Here is a 23005-nt window from a genome sequence, read left to right on the forward strand (position 1 = left end):
CACAGTTGGGTTCCCGGCATGAAGTCGAAAGGCTACAATTAACCCGCAATGGCGGCGACAGCACCCGACAAACATGAGCGCCGATGCCGAAATCGCTGGACTCCAGGACAGGTAAGTGTCCGATTATTAAAAGCCACCAGCTGCAGCATGTGTAGCTGCTGGCTTTTAATTTTTTTTTTTTTTGGGGGGGGGGGGACACCGCTTTAAAAAGCCGGCAATGAATTATGCAATTTGTCAGCAATTTAAATGTTATTTCCCCCCCCCCCCCACTTTGTAAAAAAATGTGTGGTCCCTAGAAAAAAATTAAAATTAAATCCATGCCGGTGCAGTGTCACATTCTGCTCCCTATCACAGAATGCTGCAGAAGTGAAGTTTTTTCGCCGCCATCTTGCTAAACCCCACACTCCTGGACAGTAATGATAGAGTGTGAAGGGGGCAAGCGGACATCTTGTTATACCCACCGGAGTTTTAGATATGAGACTGATTTTCAACACAAAACAGAGCTTATATGCTTAAAGACAGTATTTGGAAATCCGACGGACTGTTTAAATGTTGAAAGCAGCAGCAAACCTGATGACCTTACATGTTTGCTCCTGTGACAAAACACCTCTGATTTTCACATTTAACATCTAAACAGTCCGTCGGATTTAAAAATACTGTATTTAGGCATATAAGCTCCGTTTTGTGTTGAAAATAAGTGTGAAATCTAAAACTGCGATGGGTGTAACAAGATGTCCGCTTGCCCCCTTCACACTCTATCATTACTGTGCAGGAGTGTATGGTGTAGCAAGATGGGGGCGATGGAACGTGACTTCCGGAGCATTCTGTGATGGGGAGCAGAATGTGACAACACACCGAACTCTAAATTCAAGCATGCTGCCTAGCTGGCCTGGACAGGTGAGGAGAGACAAGCCTGCACCTGCACCTCCACCCCCCTCCTACCAGGCCATAGGACCTCAAAAGGGACGTCTGGTCAGGGAGTGACTCCCCCACAGAAAAGCACATTGTCCCTCTTCCCCACAACCCTGGAAATTATTTTAATATTAAAGGAGACCTCTAGGTAGCACCCTCCACAAACGCACGTGAATGAGTAGCTCTACTCATACCCCTCCCCCTAAAAAAAATCCCGCTGTAAATCCATAAATCACGATGGCTGCGGTCCACTTACTAAAAAAAAAAAAAAAAAAAAAAAAAAAACACCCAATTTCTCCTATATGGCAAGAACAGAAAGAACAAGGGCTACAGCCCACATTTGCTTTAAACTGCAAGCCAAGTTATTAGCAGAGAATCCAAGCCTACTGAAACATGCTATTTACTGCTCAATACAAAAGTGCTAGTGCATGAAATGGGAAAGTGGGACAAGATCTTGAGCTAATCACCTTGCACAAGTGAAGTGAGAAGTAAATGCATTGACACAACAACAAAAACACAGAACTATTTAAATGAAATGTATCCATTTTTATGATATCTCCAAGTAGCAATGAAACTTCATTTTTTTTTTTTATTATTGGACAAGATCGACCCAAGAAAGATGTAGTCACTGCCATTATGATCAAGTTACCTGTTTTCTCTATGACGAGTAGTCGAAGGCTGGGGACTGTGATTAGTTCTTCTTGAGCCTCTTCTCTCCCTATCTTCATCTCTACTCTAAAAGAAAATACAAAAGGGAAATTCTAACCAAAGTCCATAAGATACAATATGATACATTTGCCATAAGGAAAATGTATGTTTTTAACAGCAGTCTTACTCAATTAAATTCATAATTGCAAATTTTAGGTATGGCAAAACCAATTACAAGGTACCAGAATGGGGTACTGGTCTGAATTCAGGAGAGTTAAGACTTATGTTATTGGCATCGATCTAACACATTTCTGAGATCGTCCACAATTTATTGACATATTCATTTGACCTCCTTCTGATCTGTTTTAAGTGCATTATTTACTCCTTTAGACTTGTATGGTAACGCAAAGTCAACAAAAGCCCTTAATCTAAAATCCTGCTACAACCATGAAAAAAAAAAAAAAGAAATTGATTATTTTTTTCTAATTTATTTTATTTTATTTTATTTTATATATATATAATATATATATATATATAATTTTTTTTTACATACCGCAAATTCTTTTTTGCGGTTATTAGGTGTCACGCTGCTGTCTTCAGGACACTGGACACTGACAAACAATGCTCAAAAGGAAAGCCTGTATACCCCCTCCTTCCCCAAGCAAGCATCATTTTGTAGCAAACAATAGTAGGAGTGAATCATAAGGAGCAAAGAGGAGGGACCCGTGTTCCTTAATGTGCTCTATGAGGTGATTAAGAGAGAAGTATGGCCAAACTCTTTGCTTGCCGTGGGCCAAAGCTAGCAGTCGGCAGATGTAACCGAGCTTCTCCAGACTCTAGTTGTATGCCAAATAATGTTAGGATCCACCCAGATACCCAACTGGCAGAAGGCTTAGCCGTTCAGCACGCCACTGAGAGCCTGAGCCAGCCACTCTTGCTTCCTTCCGCCCAGAACTGCAATCAACTTGCCCAGGAGGGTGGTCAGAGGTGACCTGAGAACCGAGCGGTCACATGATCACTCAGTTCTCAGGCTTTGAGCTGGCGGGGGGACATCATGCTGACACTGCAGCCAAAAAAAGGTGAGTAGGTGTGTTTTGTTAGTTATTGTTTTTGCAGAATGGACCACCATTTTTTAATGTAATGCAGCTCCTTTTCCCTACAGGGATGCAGACAGAATTGGACTGATTAACTCTTAGGACAAAGCCAGAATTGTAAGCACCAAGCAGAAGTGGAGAATAGGAGCTGTGGCATTTTGCCTGCTATGTAAACATAACTTCATATACAACTAAGCAGTTTACCAGTATTTGGTTAAAACAGACTGCTACTGAAAAAAAAAAAAAAAAAAAAAAACCCTCTAAAAAAGGAGAATTAAAGTGTTACTAAACCAAGCACCCTGTATGCACTATATCTGGTCTCCCACAGTACACAGAAATGCAATTATTTAAGTAAATATAAACTGCTAAAATATCTTTTCACATCAGCAGTGTATAGCAGTCTTGTGACTTCTAGCAGTCTGGCAGAGCACTGGTTAACCACTTGCCGACTAGCCGCAGCAGTTTTACTGCAGCAGAATGGCACGGCTGGGCGAAACGACGTTACCTTAGTGGCTTTGCCTTTTGGCCACTAGGGGTGCACGAGTGTACCCGGAGCCAATGTGAGCACCAGGTGGGGAAAAAAGGACGTAAATTTTGTTTGGGTACAGTTTCGCACGACCGTACAATTTTCAGTTAATGTGACGCAGTGCTGTATCACATAAAATGGCCTGGTCATTGAGCAGCCAAATCTTCCAGGTTAAAGTTTTTATTCTCCTCCGACTGTCCTATGACACTGCAGGACCCCTGACTTTTGTCTGGGCATTGCCGATTGGCCCTGTGCTGATCACATACATTCCCCCCCCCAAAAAAAAGGGGGGGGGGATTGATGGGGGAAAAAAACCTCTAGCAGTACACAGCAAACTGAGCATGTGCAGAGCGCCCCCAAAGCTATGTTCTATCAGGAGATGGATTGGGAACTGTGGAAGAAGGGGAGGATCAGGGAAGACAGAATCAAACATCCCTTTTACACAATGCACTGGATTAACCCCTCAGGTTCCACAGTGAGTATAACAAGCATGCTTTACTGCATATACAGACTGATTTTACTGTTGTGGGTTTAGTAACGCCTTAAGGGGTAAACACGACTCATAGGAGTGTTGCAACTCAGGCAGGAGACAGCGATCCAAGCTAACTCAGCAGTTTAACAGTATTTGGCTAAACAGACTGCTACAGATAGGGTTGCACCCATACACACACCCCCCCCCCCCCCCAGTACTCGTGAACACTGATACTTTTTTAGAATGTCATGCGACAGTGGTACCAATATGCAGCACTGATAGGTGGCACTGAGAAGGCGTGGACTGCGTCAGTAGTTTTTTATTTTGATTCTATTTTACCATTTACATTTTTTTGTAATTTTTTTTCTACAGTGTTTTCTTATTTGGGGGAGCGACAGCGTTTTATTTTTATTTTTTTATTATTTTTACAATTTAACCTTTAAATAAAGCAACAATCTCCCTGTAAAGCTATGGTGGTTGTAACTACCCCCACCCCGATCGTGTGAGGCTCCCCGGCCCTCCCTGCTATGCTGAGGACGTCGGACGCAGTACAACAGGTATCAGATTAAGCATCGGAACATTTGCACGAGTACTCGTGCAAATGATCGGTATCGGAGCAAACCCTAGTTACTGATATACATTCTATACGATACTTTTACTGTCATGAAAACTGCCCATTAACAAAGAATGTGGCCATTTTAGAAGCATAAAATAAAGAAGATTCACAATCTATAAGAATACCTCTTCTCTTCTCACTTCTCTCTCTTGATGTTCCAATACCTCTTCTCTTACAGTGACTGTTGATGTAGGCTCAGGGGGTGGGAGGTAACTCTTGTTGCCCACAGCTTCAAATAATTTATCCACAAAGCCTTGGGTTTCTAAAATATATGTTAAAAAAAATCAACAATTTGAACAAATACAAATAGAGAAATGCTTCAGCTGAAAAGTATTTATGATTTGTTTATACTTTAGAAGGCCTGGGGACAAAAATGACAAAGTTAAAATGTAGCAGAAAAACATAAAATATACAGATAAAACATTAGTGGGTTTCCTGATGCTTCGCCTGCTTAAAACAAAAAAATATTAAAAATTATTAAGCCCTTTCACCGGAGCGCCGTGCTTGAGGTTGTCAATTGTTGTCACCATGTTTCTCACAGAGAGCTTTGAAAACCCTGAACACCACAAACCCAAAAAGCATTTGGGCTCATAGTTACCAGCATCATAAGTTACCTTCAATTATATTATATTGTTTGCAAAAGGAAGGAACTGTATAACCAAGTCAGATGATGGGCACAAGGATTTCACACTGTGTTGACTTAGCATGTACTCACTGCATTGTAAAAGTATTTTATTTAAGATTTTTTTTTTTTTTTTTTAAGGTTTCATTTAACTATATTAAAAATTATATTAAAAGGCAAGTTTATACTAACACAACATATACTTACATGCTCTGTGCAGTGGTTTTGCACAGAGCAATCCCAATCCTCCTCTTCTGGGGTGCCGTGAAAGCGCTCCTGGCCCCTCCCTCCTGCCAACTGCCCTCAGACCAAACAGCTTGCTATGGGGGCACCCAAAAAGCCTTGCTCCTGAGCCACTGCTCTGCATGTCTATTCACACACACAGCCCCGGCTCAACCTTGCCCTCTCTCTCCCCTCATTGGCTCACTGGCTGTGACTGACAGCAGCAGGAGCCAATGGCTTCTGCTGCTGTTTCAGCCAATAAGAGAGGGAGAGTCCCCAGAGAGACAAGGCCCTTGTGCACGTCGTTGGAATGCAATGTGACTAATGTAAATATTAGGGGAAGCTACTGCACACAAGTTTTCTTACCTCCAAAAAAAAAACATTGAGCCTTTAGAACCACTTTAAGCTAAACAATAAAATAGTTCTAGTCTTCAGATGTTCTAGAAAATGAAAAAGGAATTCACGCACTGTTACCAAGTTAAAGCTGATCTCCAACTGTAAGTGAAATGTATTAATTAATTTGGACCAAGCTAGTCCACATGATCCATTACCTTCACTAATAGATGCAATGGCTGTGAGTGCTGTATAAAGTGTATATAGCCTCAGCTACATACAGTATACAACGCTGTATTTAAGCAGCAGACAGAAATTTCCGGCCCCCAGAATGAAATCTATTTGGGCTGTGCGCTGCTCAGCCATTCACAGGAAAGCTATATATTCTATGTATGAATAAAAAGCTTCTTCTGGTTGAGGCAGAGATTGGGACGTTATCTACCCACCTCTCTACCAATAAGAGCAGTGGTTCTCAACCTCCCTAGTGCCGTGACCCCTTGATAAAATTTCCCAAGTTGTGGGGACCCCTAACAGTAAACATTTTCGTAGCGTGGGTTGTCAACACCCGAAGCAAAACAAGTAATTTGCGCCCCTAACTCTTACATTTGTGAAGTATTAAAATCCCTTATGGTACATTTTAGTATGTACCACTCTTTGTTCTCCTTTCTTTCCCTTTTATCTCTCTATCCCAATTTCTTCTTTTTCCCCATCCCTCAATCTAGCCGTCTTTCTTGCTCTCTTTCTTAATCTTTCTCTCCCTTTTTTTTTGTTGCTCCCCCTCTTTTCCTTTCCTTTCCACTTATTCTCTATTTTTATTCCTTCCCTTACTCCTTGGGGTGGGAGAGTTGGGATGAGTGGCAGTGCTGGTGGAAGAGTTGGGATGAGTGGCAGTGCTGGTGGGAGAGTTCTGATCAGGATCAAGGTAATTTTCTGATCTGAGAACTGTAGTGGGGAATTTTAATGGGAACTATAATCACAGGTAGTGTTACTCACTAGTAAAAGAGAAAATATTGCGCTTGTTTAAGGTGAAAAAAAGCAGCGATCAAAAAGTGTTATACCACACAAACAACAATGCAAAAAAGGGAAGAGATCGCGCTAAATAAATGATGAGTGAACATAAATAGTGACAAAAGTTCAAATAAGTGGTCAGTCCCGCCACAAAGGCAAGTAAATCAATTCTCCCAAGTGATGAACTCAATCCACAAAAGAAAGTGCTTGACAGAAAAGATCCTCCACCAACGATATAAAAGCCTCTTACCAGATGGAATTGATCTCCAAATTATAAGAGATCAGATGGCGCATGGTAAGAGACATGGATGGATACTATCCCATAAACAGCAACAGCGATGGAATCTTGGTAACTGTGTCTTTACAGGTATATGCTCTCGATATGTCACCCGGGGGTATATAAAGACAGAAAAGACTCACATAGCGTAAAACTCAGATCAGTGAGCGGGCTAGTGTTACTCACTATGTCTCCCACTTCACATTCCACACCAGTCAGCTGACCTAGAGTCTCTGCCCCCTCAGCCATGTTGTGAACTGAATGGGCGGCTGCAAAGAGGCTGAGTGGGCGGCCGCGGGCTCCAGGGACAGCCCTGCTGGGTGGCTGCAAAAGATGTGCAGGCTTCAGGAACAGCCCAGGATTTGGTGACCCTTGGCAAATCATCATTTGACCCCCGAGGGGGTGCCGACCCCCAGGTTGAGAACCACTGAATTAGAGAGGAAGCTAGATATACATTCATAGAATACAAAGTTTCAGTATGGATGACTTGAGCAGCGCTCCACACAACCCGATTTGGTTCCAGGAGCAGAACAGGAAGTTCCCATGGCACTGCTGGAATACGGCGCAGAATACTTGGGTAGCTGAAGCTACATACAGGTCAGTTGGTGATGGTGATTGGACCAGCTTGGTCCAAACAAATAATTTATACTTCACTAAAAGAGCTCAGCATGAATAGAATGAAATAAGAAAGCATGATAAATGAAGATAGGTACAGGGAGGAGCCACAAAAGATTTGTATTCTATCCCATGTGTTTTGGAACCACATAAATGGCAGACTTTTCTCATACAGAAATAGTACCATGATCAGTCAATACAAAAACTGTGCATGTGTTCTTAAAGCGGGGGTTCACCCGTACATAACACTTTTTCCCCTTAGATTCCTGCTCGTTTTATCTAGGGGAATCGGCTAGTTGTTTTAAAATATGAGCTGTACTTACCGTTTACGAGATGCATCTTCTCCGCCGCTTCCGGGTATGGGCTGCGGGACTGGGCGTTCCTATTTTGATTGACAGTCTTCCGAGAGGCTTCCGACGGTCGCATCCATCGCGTCACGATTTTCCGAAAGAAGCCGAACATCGGTGCGCAGTATAGAGCCGCACCGACGTTCGGCTTCTTTCGGCTACTAGTGACGCGATGGATGCGACCGTCGGAAGCCTCTCGGAAGACTGTCAATCAAGAAGGAACGCCCGCCCACGAAGACCCATACCCGGAAGCGACGAAGAAGATGCATCTCGAAAACGGTAAGTACGGCTCATATTTTAAAACAACTAGCCGATTTCCCTAGACAAAACGAGCATCCATCTAGCATCCATCTAAGGGGGAAAATTGTTTTATGGGTGGACTCCCGCTTTAATGGGGGGGGGAAAAAAAAAAAACTTTGAAGAAAACGTACCTCTTTGAAGAAAAACATCAAGCTGATCAATGCACAGCGCCTTCAGTTCTCGATCATTTTTATCCTTTTTCACCAATGCAAGAACATATTTTGCAAGAGCTGATGGATCAGCATCACAACTGAAATCCAAAAACAGAGTAAACATAAAAATTACGACAAAGCTAACCAAATGAATATAAAGCATACAATAGAGTCCAATTGCAATCAGAAACTTTTATAGCTTTTTATTTTAGCTTTGTAAAAATGGTGGAAAAGTTCGATTTTGCTATCCAATACAGGGGAGATTTTGCTTTTTTTTTCTTTTTCTTTTTTTAACAAATTTTGTTATTTTAATTCACTTTCTGATCTGATGCTAGAGTCCTTAAGGAGGCAATGTGAAATGTCTCCAACCATAATAAAGACAGCAAAACAAAACTAAACAAAGAGAAAAGCAAAACATAACGGCACATTGCTACGTCTGTAGAGAGCTTACCTACACAGGGCTCTCTTGTGTCATTCACTCAGTCGATCAGCGAGTTTGGCTGTAAATCACTGCCAGAGACCCACTGATTGGCTTGTGCTGCAGAAAATGACAGCAGTCGCGACGTACAGGTACGTAATTTTGCCTGTTTGAGCCAACCTGCCCCAGTAAATGTACTGCAGTGGGTTGGCAAGTGGGATTTCACTTGGGATATTTTTTTTTACCAAAGACATGTAGAATACATTTTGGCCTCAATTTATGAAGACATTTTGATTATATTGAATATGTTTTTTAAAAGAGAGTAGACATAATCTGCAATATTTTTTTTGTTTATATAGTTAAAAAATAAAAAACCCAGTGGTGATCAAATATCACTAAAAGAAAGCCCTATTTGATGGAGAAAAATAAATAAAAGGATATAAAAAATGTATTTACATATGTTGCATGACAAGCAATTGCCAGTTAAGATAGCACAGTGCTGAATAGCAAAGAACGGCCTGGTCATGAAGGGGGTAAAAGATATCCGGAGGTCAAGTGGTTAACTGAGACAAGTACACAGTATAGAACAGGGGTCTACAAACTTTCTAAACAAAAGGGCCAATTTACTATCCTCCAGACTTTAGAGGGTGGACTGTGGCCACTGGGAGTACAATATGTCCCAGCATCAGTGGAAATGAACAATGCCCTAAATCTCATCAGTATTGGAACAGGGTGGTGGTAAGAGTAAGGCAGATGGGTTTTTATCTGAATGCATTCTATCCATCAGTCCAGGCACCTGACGGATCCAGACTTCATTGTCGGGACTACGCTGTGCCTGGACCGATTCCAGTGACGTCAGCGGATTTCAGACCGCTCTCTGCTGAAAACGAGTCACAGGAGGGCAAGTTGAATTGCACTCCTGTGACCCGTAGGTTTAAGTTGCTGTTAATTAGACCTTTCACTCTGGCTTGTGTTCACATCAAAAAAAAAAATCCCCTCCACCCTCCTCCTCCCCTCCTGCAGGGCTAGCGAGAGCAGCATGCTTCGTGCAGTAGTGACCCGACCGTGAATTCAAAAGGTTCCCTCCAACCGCAATGGCAGCACCCGACATCGCTGGACTTAGGCAAGTGTCCTAATGTTAAACGTCGGGAAATGAAATGGGCAGCGACGCTTTGCCGGCGGTTCGGTGACTCTGCCCATTCATTTTAAGGTGGAGGAGCGGTGTATACACCGCTCCAAAGTTGCTGCTTGCAGTTTTTTTTAACCTCCTTTAAGCGTATCGCTTCAGTGTGAAAACACTCAGGCTTTCACACTGAGACTGCAGGGAAGACATTTTTCAGGCCCTTTAGAGGCGCTATTTTTAGCCCAAAAGCACATGAAAAACACCTCAGTGTGAAAAGGGGTCTTCGGGTTTACATACGCTTTAAAAAAATACTAATAAAAAACTAGGAGGCAGGAATATCTTATCACAGAATAAGCTTGGGATAAGAGTCTGGAAAGGGACCTCAGACCACAATCCTATTGTCTGAAGCACATGAGGTCTCTTTCCAGACTCTTATCCAAAGCTCTGTGTGCCAGTCTAACGCTGTCTTGATTAGGTGGCACAGGAGTGGCATTTGTGTACATCATTAATCCAGGCACACGGGTACCATGCTGGAAACAGAAGCACAGTTCAATGTACATTCTGCAGATGAATACTTGAAGTCGTACTAATATGAATGGTTGTCATTGGAAATCATGGGGGGGGGGTAACTTGTCATGCGACTTTGCAGTTCCAAGTCGCAGGACAAGTCGTACAAGTGTAAAAGAGGCCTAATGCAAGCTCAGTCTAAGCTGTAAACAACCCAGCTTTCACCCCAGTGTTGTGTTATTTAAATATTAAGGCGCTTTGCCTAGGCAATAAAGCTGACTAGAGCCTTTTATAGACCTAACAGTTGCATTATGGGGACTGAAAACAAAAGAGTTCATGAAATGAGGTCAGAAGTTTTGTAAGAATAGAAGCATATAAAATTATACCTATAATAAAACACACCATAAAAGCTACAGCTATTTAAAGCAAACTTAAAATTCACTTTGCGTCTAAATGTAACAATAAAAACCAAACTAAAAAATGTCACAAACATTTAAAAAAGAAAATAAAAATATACCACATGCTTATACACCCCATTCACACATCTGCTGTTTCAGTTGTTTAAATACATTTGGTTCTATTCAGAACTAAAGAAAAAAAGCACACATTCTAGAAACTATACCAAAAACACACAATTTGTGTGCATCCAGCCACGGTCCCCTCACGTGACAGTGACATTACAGTGCACAGGCTTGGTGTTCTTTGTCAAATACACGAGCAAGATTCAGTAAATTCCTGTGATTTACAACATGGCAAAAGTCTGTGTGAAAAAGGTTTAAACTAGCAGGAGGAAAGTTCAAATGCAATATTAGAAAGTATTATTTTACCTAAAGAGCAGTTGTTACATGAAATAGAACAGATTTCCAGTAACAAGTTGGGGAATGAGGGGGTTTCAGCATACTTGGGACAAGCACAGATCTACTACACTCAGACAAAATGGGCAGATAAAGTATGACTTTCTATTTTTATACAGCATTTCATATTGTTTGAATTCAATCCTGGAATCTCTTTACTTTTGTTCTGTGAAAATCTTTAATAAAAATATTGAAAAAAACACCAGAGCAGATTTGATGGTGTCAGTATTTCATAGATACATGATTGGCAGCAATTACAGACCTGAGTAGCTATCGAAATTGCAAATATGGTCAATCATTTTCCCCCATTCCTCTCTGTAAAACTGAATAGCAAGGATTTAAAAAGTGCCCAGAGAAGCCTCATGGAATGGGCATGGACAATCTCTGGAGATAGTGAAAGACTTCCTGTGGTGGCAGAACCTTGGTGGATGGCAGAGGTGAGGAGCAGCTGCCAGTGTGGCCCCATTCACACCTATGCAACATTGCCATATCACATTTTTAGCTCCTTTCTTTAGTGGCAGCATTCCTTTGAATGGGCATCTATATTTTTTTCCCCCAAAAGCTTCATTTGACAAATGCAGTGTAGCGGATAATGAAGACAACAAAAACATCAACTACATTTTCGCTTTGTAGCGTACAGATCATCTTTTGTTTTCACAAAAAACAAAGACTTTACAAACATGTTATATACATGTTATATTTACCTTCTCTCTGCTTCAGTGAATTTGCACATAGCAGGCTGGATCCTCCTCTTCTTGTGTGCCTCTTCTGTGCTCCTGGCCCCTCCCTCCAATTGAGGGCCCCTCACAGCAAGCAGCTTGCTATGGGGGCACCTGGGCCGAGTCACATTCGGACATGGAGCTGCAGCCCTGCTCCGCCCCTCTCTCCGATTGGCTGACTGACTTTGACTGACAGCAGCGTAAGCCAATGGCCCCGCTGCTGTGTCTCAGACATACAATCAGGGAGAGTCTCAGATGGCCAAGACACTCATGGACATTGCTGGACAGAGATGTGGCTCAGGTAGGTATTAGGGGGGCTGCTAACCCAATAGGAGGGTAGTGATTTGGCATGAGATTCGGTGGACTTCTTCCCAGAATGGTTATATCAGGGGGCAGTACCACCATAAATGCAAATCTTTAATTTGCAATATTTATCCTAGTATGTCTTAGGTGGTGAAAGGGTCTCTTTAGGGAGAAGCCTAAAATGGCATTGGTCTATGAAATGGGGGCAAACTTTAATAACCAAAATTTTTTATAGCCAACCCTTTACAAATCTTGACAGGTCATCAGCTTAGAGGTACCCTTAAATGATGGCCCTAGAACTTACTCTGGGTGTACGCAGTGATAACCAACATGTGGCGCAATACATAGGTATCCCAAACATGTGCTTATGTTTGTATCTGAATGTACATAAGGGGGGTTTTGGAGGGCTTTAAGTGCAACTTTAAGCCCAGGTTCACACTGGGCTGCGGGAGTGAAGCCGTGCGAGAACTCCCGCTCGCAGTCCCGATTTCGGCCGCGATTTAAGAAACATCTGTGCAGGTTTCTGCACAGAGGTCAATGTAAATCGCAAAAAGTAGCACAGGAAGTACTTTTTGAAATTGGTGCAGCGCCGCACCGATTAGGACGGTGCCATTGCCGACAATTTGAGATGCGATTTGACATGTTAAATCGCATCTCAAATCGTACCCAGTGTGAACCTGGGCTAAAGGATAAATTCCCCACCTGTTATTTTAACAGCGAGTGGGAGATCTTCTACTCCAACTTGCTGCCACAATCTGACAAAAACTTGGCATCCATTCAGTGTTCGGTTGATTGGAAACTAAAAGTCCCGACAGCCTTTGTGGCTGTCAGCTTGGAGTTCTCAATGGGATACCACGCCACTGTTGTGCGCTCTGGTAGTTTATGCTCTCTCCCTGTCAGTGTGTATCTGCCTGACCATATTGGGTACGAGCAGACAGATACACTGACAAGACTGAAATAGTCCTGCATGGCACCCGTGATCTGCTGATCGCAATGCTTTACAGGCTCCAAGTAAAAAAAATAAAAAAATTAATCCAAATACATTTTTTACCTGCCAAATTTTTTAAATATAATAAATAAATATAATAATAAATAAAAAAAGGTGAACAAATCATTTAATGTTTTACACTCAAACCTTATTTAGGCTCCATGTACACCAGCAGCTATTAAACTTGAGTTTAGGGCGATTTATTTTCCCAAAGCGCCTAAACTCATTTCCATAAAAGCCTGCGTGATTACTGTGTAAATGTCACTGGCAGGGAAGGAGTTAACACTAGGGGGCGATGAAGGGTAAATGTGTTACCTAGACTGCTGGGAAGGCGAGGACATACAACGCCCGCCCAGGATGGGATATACCTCCTGCGGATGTCATTTGACTATTTGCACGAAGGAAGTGGTTAAAGTAGTATTAAACCCAAAAGCAAACATAATGCAGCTCAACATTTTATTCGATGTGATGGCTGTATTCGTTTTCTTTTTTAGGCTTTCTTCTATTTTCATCTGGTTAGCCAGCCAGTAAGCCTGTACTTTTTCGAAAGGAAAAGCTTTCCATCAGAAATGAACAGTTATATAATGGATATGGGCTGAAAGCACACTCTCAGGTTTAAGTTGAGGGTATGTACATTCAATTCAGAGTAAGGCTCCATTCACATCTATGCGACAAAACGCCCGACGCTTCTGCCGCTAGAGGGGAGAATTCCCATTGCTGTCTATGGAGATGGTTCACATCTCATAGACGCCGAATGCCTGACGCCTGAAAAAAAGTCCCGGACCCTTTTTTCAGGCGACATTGGCGTTCGCCCATTGACAGCAATGGGAATGCTTTGTCAAAAAAAAAAAAAAGTTTCACACTCGCAGCAAAATACGCCGCGTACGCAGTTGTCGCATAGATGTGAATGGAGCCTAAGGGTTTAGGAATTACAGCTCTTAAGAATAGCCGCCACCCCTTTTTCAAGGGACCAAAAGTAATTGGGCAATTGAATCAAACACCGTTTCATGGCCAGGTGTGGGCTACTTCGTTATTCCTTCATCAATTAGGCCCCTTTCACACTGGAGCAGGACGTGCGGTGGCAGTATAGCGGCACTATACCATCGGAATTGCAGCAGTATTCGGCCGCTAGCGGTGCAGTATTAACCCCCGCTCACGACCGAAAAAGGGTTAATACCACCCGCAATGCGCCTCTGCAGAGGCACATTGCTGGCAGTATTACTGCGGTTTCCCATTACTTTCAATGGGAAGGATCGGTGAGCTGCCAGCAGCTCCAAAGATGCTGCTGGCAGGACTTTTGGATCAGTCCCGCCACAGTATCGCCTCAGTGTGAAAGCCCTCTGGCTTTCACATTAAGAATGCAGTGCAGGAGTTATTTTAGGCGCTATTTATGTGCCATTTTTAGCGCTAAACCGCCTGAAAAACATAAAAAGGCCTGGACATCCATGGAAGACAACAGTGGTGGATGATCGCAGGATCCTCTCTATGATAAAGAAAAACCCATTCACAACATCCAAACAAGTGAAAAACACTCTCCAGGACATGGGCGCATCACTGTCAAAGTCTACAATCAAGAGAAGACTTCACAAGAGCAAATACAGAGGGTTATCCACAATGTGCAAACCATTCATAAGCCTGATGAAAAGAAAAGCCAGATTTGATTTTTCCAAAAAAACATCTAAAAAAAGAAAGACCAGTCCTGGAAAAGCATTCTTTGAACGGATGAAACTAAGAATAATCTTTACCAGAATGACGGGAAGAAAAAATGTGGAGAAGGCTTGGAACAGCTTATGATCCAAAGCACACAACATCATCTTTAAAACATAGTGGAGGCAGTGTGATGGCATGGGCATGCATGTCTTCCAGTGCCACTGGGTCATTTGTGTTTTTGATGATGTGACAGAAGCAGCCGGAATGACTTGTGCAGGGTTTAGAAATATCACATCAGCACGGATTCAGCCAACTGCAGTAAACTTGAATGGACAGCGCTTCACAGTACAGCTGGACAATGATCCAAAAAACACACTGCAAAAGCAACCCAGGAGCTTTTGAAGGAAAAGAAGTGGAATATTCTGCAATGGCCAAGTCAATCACCTGATCTCACCCCAACTGAGCATGCATTTCACTTGAAGGCTAAACTATAGGCAGAAAGACCCACTAACCAGTGGCGGCTGGTGCTCAAAATTTTTTGGGGGGCGCAAACGTAAAAAGAAAAAAAAAATTGCAGCCTCACTGTGCCCATCAAATGCAGCCACTGTGGCATCAATTGTCACCACTGTGCCATGCCATCAAACGCAGCCACTGTGCCATCAATTATCACCACTGTGCCATGCCATCAAACGCAGCCGCTGTGCCCATTGTGGCCACTGTGCAAGTCACTGTGCCCTTTAATTGTTGCCACTGTGCCCTCTGTCACTACTGTGCCCATTGATGCCACTGTGCTCTTTGTCGTCTCTGTGCCCATTGTCGCCGCTGTGCCCTGTAAAATCCACTTACCTTAATCCTTCGACGTCGTTCAATGTCTTCTTCTCCCGCCTTGGTGACGCTTCAGCCAAATCAGGTTACCGATAGCCAATCAGGTTCACCGATTCTGGTTGAGACGGCCGTCAGTCTTATCCAAGGAACGCACCCAGTACATTTCCTGGATAAGACATCCGGGAGGACGAGGGCTGTACACGGAAAGCCTATCAGAGCCAGCGCACTTCCGCACAGCCAACCAGCTGCCGTTATTCAGGTGGTCGGCGCTCAATATCCGGCCACCTTGAATAGACCAGCGGCAGCTGGCAATAATATTTGCGAGTGTGCCCTTATCTCAAGCATGCCATCTGTTTCCTAATGGTTTAATATGATTGCGCTATGAGGATCTCTCTTTTCTCTCCTTGTCTTTCATGAGCTGCATTTATGTGGAAGATCTGACATCTATATGTGAGACAGCAAGCTGAGAGTCAGGGAGCCTGATCGCACCAAACATTACTCAAGTCATTAAACAGCATTGTGCTTGGTTTCATACACAGGGAGTGTAGTGAATGTGCACACACCCAGCACCTATTGGGACTACTATTAGAGTCGGTTCACACTAGGGCGACACGACTTCCAGCGCGACTTTCAGAGGTGACTCCGACACGACTTGAGCATGAACCACAGGGCGATCTGGGGCGATTTACAACACAACTTGAAGTCGTCTCCGGGACAGGAGACTTTCCAGTGGCCAATCAAACAACAATCAGCTCTGAGAGGGGGAGGGAGGGGGGCAGGAGAGGTTTGCCTGAGAAATGTATGTTATCTTCCTGGAAAGTCGCTTCAGTTAAGACAGTGATCAGACTTGGAAGCGACTTCCATTGAAATCAATGGGTACAAGTCGCCTACAAGTCGGATTGAAGTAGTACAGGAACCTTTTCTGAAGTCGGATCGCCTTGAGTCGTGTGTATTAACACCGCTCCCATTCACTTCCATTGTTTTTCTCTACAGGGCGACTTGGGATGACTTGAGGCGACATGAAGTCGGATCGCAAGTCGCCCCAGTGTGAACCGGCTTATGATTTTGTATACACCCAATCGAATCATTATTTGTATTGTTGTTTAAAGGTTTACACCACAGGAGTTAATACTCAGCGCATATCACTATTATTGATTCACTATTTTTGGTTGGCTACCTATATTATATGCTGCGATTATTATTTGGTATTTTTTTTGGTGTCATATATTATTAAGTATTTAGCAGCGCTGTAGTACTATTCTATTTATTTGTAGATTTTTTTAAACGTCGCCTATGGAGATTTTAAAGGGTAAAAGTTTGTCGGCATTCCACGAGCAGACGCAATTTTGAAGCGTGACATGTTCGGTATCAATTTACTCGGGGTAACATTATCTTTCACAATATAAAAAAAAAATTGGGATAACTTTACTGTTGTCTTATTTTTTAATTAAAAAAAGTGTATTTTTTTCCGAAAAAAGTGCGCTTTCAAGACCGCTGCGCAAATACGGCGATTGTGTATTGAAACGATCGCCATTTTATTCTCTAGGCTGTTAGAATTAAAAATATATATGTTTGGGGGTTCTAATTAGAGGGAAGGAGATGGCAGTAAAAATAGTGAAAAATTACACATTAGAATTGCTGTTTAACGTGTAATGCCAACGGCCACCACCAGATGGCGCCAGCTGAGCTCACAGAAGGAAGAGCTTGGGACTTCACAAGGCCGCAAAGTCGTGGCCTCAATTACCGGCCGTCGCGGGCCCGCCACGATCGCGGGGCGCACGGAGACACAGGATCCTGTGCCTCTGTGCGCCCCCACCTCCCCCGTCGGGCCCGCGGCGGCCGGTAATTGCGGCTTCGCAGTCCTCAATTACTGCCGGGATGTGGGCGCCAGGTCACAATTTCTTGTCGCCAATGCGACCTGGCGCCCGGCATATAACAGTCAGAGGAGGAGGCGCAGCTTTTGAATAATGGATGGCCGCTGTCTGACAACAGGTACCCGGCGTATAAGACGACCCCCGACTTTTGGGGCATGATTTTGGATGCAAAAAGTCGTCTTATACGCCGGAAAATACGGTACATTCATGCAATGCATGAATGTATGTTATTTTCAGTGGTGGTGCGGAGCCAGAGGGGGCGGCGCTCCAGCGCCCTCTATGGACAGACCGCCACTGCCACTAACAAACAACTGAAGACAGCTGCAGTTAGCGCCTGGCAAAGCATCAGAAAGGAGGAAACCCAGTCTTTGGTAATGTCCATGGGTTCCAGACAGGCAGTCATTTCCAGTAATGGATTTTAATATTAAAAATTTAATTTTTTATGATTATTTTAATTTGTCCAATTACATTTGAGCTCCTGAAAATAGCCATGGTTGTAGTTCCTAAAATTTGTACTTGATATTTATGTTCAACCCCTTGAATTAAAGCTGAAAGTCTGCACTTCAAATTTATTTGGATTGTTTTGTTTTATTTTTATTCTGGTGGCATACAGAGCTAAAAGCATGAAAATTGTGCCTGTGTCCAAATATACATGGACCTAACTGTATTCATGTGAGGGAGACACTTTAGATTATCAGCTCCTTGCGGGCAGGGAGTGATGTAAATGATTGCCATAATATACAGTAACGATCCATAGTAAATGATACTAACTGTGCTCCGCATTCCTCCTCATGAATGACAGACAGTGGCAGCAGTCTGTAGCTAGACTTCCATCCCCTACTTGCATGTGAAGGAAAGGGTATATCAGTGCCGCCACCACCGCTATTCTCTACCCACAGCTGCAGCCCTGACCCCCAGGACAGAACTAAAAACAAATGGCCTATTCACAAAGTTTTCTATGTAATCTCATCTTGCATTATGCATCCATCCTTCAGGTTTTATAGCTGTTTAAAGGGGTTGTAAAGGTCATTTTTATTTTCCCCTAAATAGCTTCCTTTACCTTAGTGCAGTCCTCCTTCACTTACCTCATCATTCCATTTGGCTTTTAAATGTCCTTATTTCTTCTGAGAAATCCTCACTTCCTGTTCTTCTGTCTGTAACTCCACACAGTAATGCAAGGCTTTCTCCCTGGTGTGGAGAAAGCCTCGAGGGGGGAGGGGGCGAGCAGGAGTGTCAGGACGCTCACTAACACACAGCTCCTTTCTCTATCTGCAAAGTAGAGTGTCCTGACTTGCCTGCTCGCCCCCTCAAGAGGCTTTCTTCACACCAGGGAGAAAGCCTTGCATTACTGTGTGGAGTTACAGACAGAAGAACAGGAAGTGAGGATTTCACAGAAGAAATAAGGACATTTAAAAGCAAAATGGAAGGATGAGGTAAGTGAAGGAGGACTGCACTAAGGTAAAGGAAGCTATTTAGGGGGAAAAAATTTTTTTTTACCTTTACAATCCCTTTAACCACTTGTCTACTGGGCACTAGAGCTGCACGATTCTGGTTAAAATGAGAATCACAATTTTTAGAAGATAGATCACGATTCTTGCGCCATAACATCACATTTAAAAAAAAAAAAGAAAAAAAAAATGGGCTAATTTTACCGTTTCGTTTTTTTATTTTTATTCTATGAAGTGCATTTTTCCCCCAAAAATTGCATTTGAAAGACCGCTGGGCAAATACAGTGTGACATAAAATATTGCAGCCATTTTATTCCCTAGGGTCTCTGCTAAAATATATATAAAGTTTGGGGGTTCCAAGAAATTTTCTAGCAAAAAATATTGATTTTTAACTTAAACAAGTGTCAGAACAAGATTTGGACTTTAAGTGGTTAAACTTCCTGCATTTACACAGAAGTTTGCTCTAAGAAGGAAGTTTAATTACAATGTTTCATGTTACAAACTTCACTGAGATGATATAGGGACAGGGGGTGGGGAGGGTGACCTGGAAGTCTCCCAATCACTGGGATGATATAGGAACAGGGGGAGGGTGACCTGGAAGTCTCCCAATCACTGAGATGATATAGGAACAGGGGGAGGGTGACCTGGAAGTCTCCCAATCACTGAGATGATATAGGGACAGGGGAGGGTGACCTGGAAGTCTCCCAATCACTGGGATGATATAGGAACAGGGGAGGGTGACCTGGAAGTCTCCCAATCACTGGGATGATAAAGGAACAGGGGGAGGGTGACCTGGAAGTCTCCCAATCACTGGGATGATAAAGGAACAGGGGGAGGGTGACCTGGAAGTCTCCCAATCACTGGGATGATAAAGGAACAGGGGGAGGGTTACCTGAAAGTCTCCCAATCACTGGGATGATAAAGGAACAGGGGGAGGGTGACCTGGAAGTCTCCCAATCACTGGGATGATAAAGGAACAGGGGGAGGGTGACCTGGAAGTCTCCCAATCACTGGGATGATAAAGGAACAGGGGGAGGGTTACCTGAAAGTCTCCCAATCACTGGGATGATAAAGGAACAGGGGGAGGGTGACCTGGAAGTCTCCCAATCACTGGGATGATATAGGAACAGGGGGAGGGTGACCTGGAAGTCTCCCAATCACTGGGATGATATAGGGACAGGGGGTGGGCAGGGGGACCTGGAAGTCTCCCAATCACTGAGATAATATAGGAACAGGGGGAGGGTGACCTGGAAGTACCCCCAATCACTGAGCTGATATAGAGACAGGGGGTGGGGAAGGTGACCTGGAAGTACCCCCAATCACTGAGATGATATAGGGACAGGGGGTGGGGAGGGTGACCTGGAAGTACCCCAATCACTGGGATTATATAGGGACAGGGGGTGGGGAGGGTGACCTGGAAGTACCCCAATCACTGAGATGATATAGGGACAGGGGTGAGGAGGGTGACCTGTAAGTCTCCCAATCAGAGATGATATAGAGACAGGGGGTGGGGAAGGTGACTTGGAAGTACCCCCAATCACTGAGATGATATAGGGACAGGGAGTGGGGAGGGTGACTTGGAAGTACCCCCAATCACTGAGATGATATAGGGACAGGGGGTGGGGAAGGTGACCTGGAAGTACCCCCAATCACTGAGATGATATAGAGACAGGGGGTGGGGAAGGTGACTTGGAAGTACCCCCAATCACTGGGACGATATAGGGACAGGGGAGGGTGACCTGGAAGTACCCCCAATCACTGAGATGATATAGGGACAGGGGGTGGGGAGGGTGACCTGGAAGTCTCCCAATCACTGAGATGATATAGGGACAGGGGGTGAGGAGGGTGACCTGGAAGTACCCCCAATCACTGAGATGATATAGGGACAGGGGGTGGGGAGGGTGACCTGGAAGTACCCCAATCACTGAGATTATATAGGTACAGGGGGTGGGGAAGGTGAGCTGGAAGTACCCCCAATCACTGAGATGATATAGAGACAGGGGGTGGGGAAGGTGACCTGGAAGTACCCCCAATCACTGGGATGATATAGGGACAGGGGAGGGTGACCTGGAAGTCTCCCAATCACTGGGATGATATAGGGACAGGGGGTGGGGAGGATGACCTGGAAGTACCCCCAATCACTGGGACGATATAGGGACAGGGGGTGGGGAGGGTGACCTGGAAGTACCCCCAATCACTGAGATGATATAGGGACAGGGGGTGGGGAGGATGACCTGGAAGTACCCCCAATCACTGAGATGATATAGGGACAGGGGGTGGGGAGGATGACCTGGAAGTCTCCCAATCACTGAGATGATATAGGGACAGGGGGTGGGGAGGATGACCTGGAAGTACCCCAATCACTGAGATGATATAGGTACAGGGGGTGGGGAGGATGACCTGGAAGTCTCCCAATCACTGAGATGATATAGGTACAGGGGGTGGGGAGGATGACCTGGAAGTCTCCCAATCACTGAGATGATATAGGGACAGGGGGTGGGGAGGATGACCTGGAAGTACCCCAATCACTGAGATGATATAGGTACAGGGGGTGGGGAAGGTGAGCTGGAAGTACCCCCAATCACTGAGATGATATAGAGACAGGGGGTGGGGAAGGTGACCTGGAAGTACCCCCAATCACTGAGATGATATAGAGACAGGGGGTGGGGAAGGTGACCTGGAAGTACCCCCAATCACTGAGATGATATAGAGACAGGGGGTGGGGAAGGTGACCTGGAAGTACCCCCAATCACTGAGATGATATAGGGACAGGGGGTGGGGAGGATGACCTGGAAGTACCCCCAATCACTGGGACGATATAGGGACAGGGGGTGGGGAGGATGACCTGGAAGTACCCCCAATCACTGAGATAATATAGGGACAGGGGGTGGGGAGGGTGACCTGGAAGTCTCCCAATCACTGAGATGATATAGGGACAGGGGGTGGGGAGGGTGACCTGGAAGTACCCCCAATCACTGAGATGGTATAGGGATAGGGGGTGGGGAGGATGACCTGGAAGTCTCTCACTTAGTAGCCAATCAGTGTCGCAGTCAGGTAATACGGATCAGATGCATTCCCTGAGTTCTGATTGGTGTGTAGAAGTTGGGGGGCAGTACACAGGATTTATTGGGGTGAGCGGAGCTCATACACGGTGCAGGTTGCCCCCTCCCCCACTGCTCGGTCACTTACATGGGCTCCAAGGTCTTAGAGAGCCAGATCTTCAGGGCCTCGAAGTCCTCTATGATCATGTTCGTACCTCTCCTGGGGTCGGAGAGCGGAGGGGAGAACTACAACACACAAGTCGTTGTCTTGCTCGCTTCCTATTTCTGATAGACGGCTTGCTGTACAACGTACGTACTAAACGGCTCCGCCGCTGACTCCGGTCTGCTCAGCCTAACGATACCGTATAACATGTAAACCATTGAGGACCCACACAATCTGTAAGATGGCGGCCACCATCAACCGCGACACCACATTACGTCTACGTCAGCACGTACGTCCGCACATGCGCACTACCAGCGACGGCTACGGAGACGAGTGTTCGCCGTTTGGCACAGTGTAGTGAACGTTCTAAACTCTGGGGACGGTTCTAGGAGCTAATAGCTATGACTGACAGCAGTGCGCCCGCCTTGTGGGGCATATGTTATAAAGTAGCTGGACAGTTCTAGCTAACCATGAATAGCTGGCTCAACCATGATATAAAGCAGCTGGCCATTTGGGGTACCCATGATTTAAAGTAGGGGGGCAATTGTGGCACCCAGTATGCAAAGCAGCTTGACAGTTGGGGTACCCATGATATAAAGCAGTTGGGGTACCTATGATATATAGCAGCTGGACAGTCTGGGTTCCCATGATATATAGCAGCTGGGCAGTTGTGGTACCCATAATATATAGTAATTGGGGTACTCAATGAGATAAAGCAGTTGGGGTGCCCATGATATAAAGCAGTTGGGGTACCCATGCTATAAAGCAGATGGGCAGTTGGGGTGCCTATAATATAAAACAGCTGAGAAGTTGTGGTACCCATGATATATAGCAGCTGGGCAGTTGTGGTACCCATGATTAGGGATGAGCCGAACACCCCCCCGTTCGGTTCGCACCAGAACCTTCGAACGGAGCGACCATTCGCGCGAACATTTAGAACCCCATTGA

The 23005-nt window shown here is 44.5% G+C and overlaps 1 protein-coding gene across 1 annotated transcript in view; it reads right to left on the minus strand.

Annotated features, from left to right (window-relative positions):
• RBM26 (RNA binding motif protein 26) overlaps nt 1-22353 on the minus strand; it is a 109153-nt gene extending 86800 nt beyond the window's left edge. The window contains exons 1-4 of the mRNA XM_040341429.1: nt 22043-22353; nt 8124-8242; nt 4394-4530; nt 1562-1647 (exon numbers count right to left, since the gene is read on the minus strand). Of these exons, the coding sequence (XP_040197363.1) occupies nt 1562-1647; nt 4394-4530; nt 8124-8242; nt 22043-22101 (401 nt within the window). The 5' untranslated portion in view covers nt 22102-22353. The remainder of the gene's footprint in view (nt 1-1561; nt 1648-4393; nt 4531-8123; nt 8243-22042) is intronic.
• Between the last annotated feature and the right edge of the window lie 652 nt (nt 22354-23005).

This window comes from Rana temporaria, chromosome 2, assembly GCF_905171775.1.
Source record: "Rana temporaria chromosome 2, aRanTem1.1, whole genome shotgun sequence".
Lineage (NCBI taxonomy): Eukaryota > Metazoa > Chordata > Amphibia > Anura > Ranidae > Rana > Rana temporaria.